This window comes from Chaetura pelagica, unplaced genomic scaffold (assembly GCF_000747805.2).
Source record: "Chaetura pelagica isolate M959 unplaced genomic scaffold, ChaPel_1.0 scaffold52, whole genome shotgun sequence".
In the NCBI taxonomy this organism is placed as follows: Eukaryota; Metazoa; Chordata; class Aves; order Apodiformes; family Apodidae; genus Chaetura; species Chaetura pelagica.
Window position 1 is genome coordinate 818320 of NW_009952486.1, and position 5420 is coordinate 823739.

The following is a 5420-nucleotide window of genomic DNA, read 5'->3' on the forward strand; positions in this document are numbered from 1 at the left end:
CCCCTTGTCCTATCACTATCTTCTATGATGAAAAGCCCCTCCCCAGCTTTTCTGGAGCCCCTCCCTGGAGCCTTCTCTTCTCCAGGCTGAACACCCCAACTCTCCCAGCCTGTCTCCAGAGCAGAGCTGCTCCAGCCCTTGGATCATCTTGGTGGCCCTTCTCTGGACCCTCTCCAACAGGTCTATATCTTTCTTGTGCTGAGGGCACCACAACTGTTCACAGCACTGAAGATGGGGTCTCACCAGAGCAGAGGGGCAGAATCCCCTCCCTGGCTTTGCTGGCCACACTTGATGCAGCCCAGGACACAATTGGCCTCTGGGCTTCAGTGCTCACTGGCAGCTCATGTTGAGCTTCTTATCAACTATCTTACCACCCCCAGGTCCTTCTCCTCAGGGCTCCACTCCAGCCTTTCTTCCCCCAGCCTGTATTGGTGCCAACCCAGGTGCAGGACCCTGCTCTTGGCCTTGTTGAACTTCATGGCGTTGGCACTGGCCACCTCTCCAGCCTATCCAGGTTCCTCTGGATGGCATCCCTTCCCTCTTAGGTGCCAACCACACCACACAGCTTGATGTCATCAGGAAAATGGCTGAGGATACACTCAATCCCACTGTCCATGTCTCCAACAAAGATGCTGAACAGCACTGGTCTCAATACTGACCCCTGAGGGACACCACTCATCACCTGCCTCCACTTGGACATTGAGCCATTGACCACAACTCTCTAGGTGCAGCCATCCAGCCAACCTCTTATCCACCCAGTGGTCCATCAGTCCTTGCTGACTTGCCTACTAAAGCTTTGTGAAATTAAATTAAGAACTCTTAGGGATGCCTGAGTTTTGAATAGGCCTCAACTTACAATAATTCAGGAGAAACTCTAAAGCAGCTCCATTATATGACTACATTCCAGATATTTTAGTGTGCTATTCCTGAAGAACATTTCTCATTCTTCTGTTTTCTGCCAAGGTATAAGGTTACTCAAGTGTTTCAAGGTAGCAACAGAAAATTAAAGTGCTAGTGGGAGGAAGGAGAATTGTTCTCATATTTCTATACTTATTTCTGTAAAGAAACACTTGAAAAATATCCTTAATAGTTCTAGAAGACAAAGTGGCAGATGGTGAAGAGTTTTGGGGTTTGTTATAGCAAGGTAAAAAGCATCAGCTTGTTGAAATTGCTATAAAACCTTAACAGCAGTCATGTATGATAATCACACTTGGGAATATTTTGAGATATTCTTGTTTACCATTGCCTTTTCTTTGCAAAAGTCCAGGTGAACTTTTGGTACAATTTGAAGGACTGAAATTTTTTTTAAGCATGTAGCCATTCACAATGATATACTGAAGTGTTCCTAGTAAATGTACTAATACAAGTCAATGCAAGTAATACAAAAGAACAGTCTGTGAAAAATGGGAGATAAAGCCCCCTAGAAAACTGGAAACAAACAGTGTAAGCCAGAAACCCACAAATGCACACTACATTTTAACTGAAAGAGACCACCTATTTGTTGTGTGTTCTAGAAACAGGTAGTTAATGAACTTTTTAACATCAGTGGGAGTTTGATGGGGACCTGAATGGGATGGAGAGATCTCTTCTTAAAGTACATTAAAGAATGTGTCTCTTTGTTGGAGCTGAACAAATAATGGAAAAGTCCTGTGAGATTCTGGATTAGTGTAGTTTTGTGTGCTCCAACTTTGTGTTTGCTTCCTAGCAACGTTGATACAAATGGAGTTTTGTTTGTGTGAGTATCAGGGAAGGACTCATCTTCCTGCAGATATCCCTGTTCACTTATGAACCAAGGACCTGGCTATTTCAGCTGGAAATACATTCCTCTATAATGTCTGAATCATCCAGAGAGTTTCCAAATCATAATGCCACATAGGCCATCAACTATAGACTAGAAACAGGGAACACCATTCCTAGATTGAAGTATGTCCTCATAAAGTTTGTTAAAAGCATATGAGAATAACAAATTGCATCAAAATATCATTTAGTAACTAAGTAATGAATGTCAAAATAGCTTGCTTCCCCCCCCCCTTTTTTTTTTTTTTTGGTTTTTAAATCCCTATTTTTATTAATTCTGTGTAGTTCAGTCTAACTGAAGCCTGTTCCATCTTAAAGCACTTATGGCTGAACTGCAGTCATACACATTGGTTATCAGCATTGAATTTCAAAATAGCTAAGTGATTCCATGTACCTTTATTTGTTTGATTTCATACCGGATCATTTTGTGGGTGTCAAGAGGATCATCACTGGCAGGAACCACCTTTTCACTGGATATTTTTGCTCTAATCACTGTAATACAGAAAAATAGAGAAAAATAAGCATACCCTTAAATTTACAAGCAATAGTGAAAATTATATTGATAGATTTTAACATTGGTTTTACACTTTAGGCAGAATTAGGTTTTAAGGCTTGTTGCTATAAGAACACTAAATTGAGCTAACTCCTGAAAAGAAAAGCAAATGAGCTGCCTGTGATATGAATCTGAATTTCCATAAATCTGGAAATCTGAATTAAGTTACCATTCAGTTTTGACAAAAACTGTCCATCAAAGTCTCTGGAAAACTCGAATTCCGTAGAATTTTCTAAAACACCATCATTGTGCTCAGTGGGCGATGAAAAGGGGCACTTCTGTTGATCATTAAGTGTACTTGACATTCACACCCTGAAAGACTGTGCAAGGGAATATTAAAGTATCAATTCTGTGTATGAAATCAGAAGACAAGAAGAGAATAGTCTTTCATTCACTTTTCTGAGACTACAGATACTATAATTTGTCTTAAGTAATGTTTTTGTTTAACAGGGCTTCCAGAGGGCAAAGAAAGACCAAATTATTATTTATTTTGTTTCTAACTACAAGAAAATGTTGGTGTCATAGGATGTCTGAATCTTCAGTTATTTGGGTTTTACTTTTCTCCTGAAACCAGATTCAAATGCATACAGATCTTTTGGGCCTTTTCATCCTTCCTGGTTTCCTTTTTTCTGTGCTTTAATATTTCTTCTCAATCAATGTCGTCTAGCTGTCTCCTAAAACCTCTTATTCATGTGGTTGCTTCTGTTTTTAACCACAAGCACTTCCTGAAGGAGCATTCCTGGGCCCAGCCATCTCCCTCGCCTCACTCGTGGTTCAGAGAGTGGTTAGAACTTAGGATTCCTCCTCGTCTGCACTTCTTTTCAAGTGCACCATGGCTGGCTTGGCTTCTCCTCTGCTTGGCTGAGAACAGCCTCTGCTTGGTTAGTGTAATAATGTCATTCTATCTGTCAGTGATTGGTTCCTTATGAGGAATTTGCATGGCTGACACACATCTGGATGGCCTTGGTGTTCTGAGGCAGATAGTTCAATTCCTTCCACCTTAAAATCATCTACTGTTGCTCAAAAGACATTCATTCTAATATGGCAGGATGTGGCATTTCTGTGGAGCTCCTGTCTTATGGTTCTTTGATAGAATTCAGCTTTTTATCCCTACTTTGTAGCTGAAGGTTGTCTCAGGTGACTGAGCTGGAAGTAAGTTCCTGTGACCAGAGCTGTGGGGGTGAGGGGCAGCCTCAGCACAGGACAAGGTCTAGTTAGTCAATCAACCTGGCTATTGGACACATTATTAAAAATGTGCTAAGACTCTTTTTTTATTCCTTCTTTCCTCATTAGTAAATGTCTCCCAAACATTTCTGCATCAACAAAAGGTAATTTTGAACTGGGTAAAGGACAGAACTTAATTAAGGTAACATCAGCTGTATGTGTTTATACAGTCAGGAGAAAAGTGTTGGGGTTTATACAATACAGAAGTGTTTATATTCAGTAAGGGTAGGAGGTTAGGCATTAACTGCATCATTCCCAAACCTGTGTGGTTTCTCTCTGAAATCAGCTACACGAATTATTGAGCTGTAAATAAACTCCACCATCACCTTCCTTACCACCATGAGGAACTACTCATGCTAGAGGTTTTTTCACAAGAAATCCACTACAGTGACACAGGCAATGAAATCCCTTTTTCACCAAAGAGGAGACCCAGAGTGGAGCAGGGCACTGAAGGCTCCACACCAAGTCAGGCAGAGGGAATCAGGAGAGAGTAAATCCTTGCACTTTGTCCACAGAAATTGGTATGTTCCCTAAGACTAGTATCTTTTTAGACTCAGCTGTTTCTAAGGCATTAACAAAGGGAAGGTGTTTAGTGAAGAATTACTCTCATTTTTGCAGTTTAGTATTATTAAATGATATATCTTTATTATACTGTTTTAGATAGCATGATTGTACCTATGCAAGTTTTAAGGTTATGCTATTTAGCCTTTTTCCTTAAGCTGTTGGTCACAGTACTACTGCTTGAAGACAGGCAACTTCATTCAACAAAAGCAGTTAATTTTATTACTCCTTCAAAAAGGAAAACAAATTGGAATTTACTCTCCAGATTAACATTCTTATCCTAGGAAACAGAAGGTAAGGGGGAAGGTAAAAACCAGTGAATACATGAGATATTTTTTTCCCCAGCATCTGCTAAATATTGGCAACTATATAATGAAAAATACTTCATAGGAAAATATTTAAGATTATTTGACATAAGAACAAGAAATATTAATTGCTTATGTGCATTCTTATTTTAAATATATAAAACTAAAAATAGTAAAATAGAAATAAAAATTAAAATGCTACTAAGAAAATTATACACTTTTAAGGTGGACAGATGGGGAGGCAGACTCTTGGAGTTTTGAAAATCTCTTTTGTCAAACATTTGGACTTTAAAAGCACTCAGGATGCATCCTGAACAAAGTTGTCAAGTGTGTTAAGATCACAGTACTATGTGAAATACAGACTACTGGTACAGTGTTGTTTTAGATGAGTTGAGTTTAGTTCAATATTTTTGTTTCTGGGGCATGATTTTTGTCAGAAGAAAAATATTTCACTGTCTTCTAGAATTAAAAGACATCTACAGATTATTATCATGATGGATGCATCCGGTTTGAAATATTATCTGCACTGGAGCTTTCGTTGTATCAGTGATAAACTGATGTACTTACAATTCATAAACTAATTTATTGTTGGCTAGGGAATTGCAGGTTAAAGCAAAGCTCTCTAGTTGATGAGTTCCAGTCCTTCTGCAATAGGTAGGGTTATGAATGGAAGGACAAGGTTGCCTACACTGGGATGCTGGGGCTGCTGCTTGTAAAAATAAGGGCTAAATCCTGTCCCTTGGCCTTGCAGTAGATTCTGAGGTCCATGAAGAACAGAGCGTGGCTCTGCATGCAGAGGAAGCTGTAATATTGGGACTGTGCTAGTGCTTTGTAGTCCTGGTTTGCCCTGGGATTTACCTCCTTGTATGCCCCTCTAAGGCCATTTGCAAATGTTAGAGACAGTCTCTCCATCATTGACACTGCACCAAAACCACACAGCTACCCAAGCTGCCAATGAAAGTCTGTATTTCTTCTCTATC

The 5420-nt window shown here is 39.7% G+C and overlaps 2 protein-coding genes across 2 annotated transcripts in view; one reads left to right on the forward strand and one right to left on the reverse strand.

The window, feature by feature from the left end:
* SYN2 (synapsin II) overlaps positions 1–5420 on the forward strand; it is a 140022-nt gene that overhangs the window by 58062 nt on the left and 76540 nt on the right. The gene's annotated exons all lie outside the window — the stretch shown is intronic.
* TIMP4 (TIMP metallopeptidase inhibitor 4) overlaps positions 1–5420 on the reverse strand; it is a 25984-nt gene that overhangs the window by 6456 nt on the left and 14108 nt on the right. The window contains exon 2 of the mRNA XM_010008851.1: positions 2192–2289. Coding sequence (XP_010007153.1) covers positions 2192–2289 — 98 coding nt within the window. The remainder of the gene's footprint in view (positions 1–2191; positions 2290–5420) is intronic.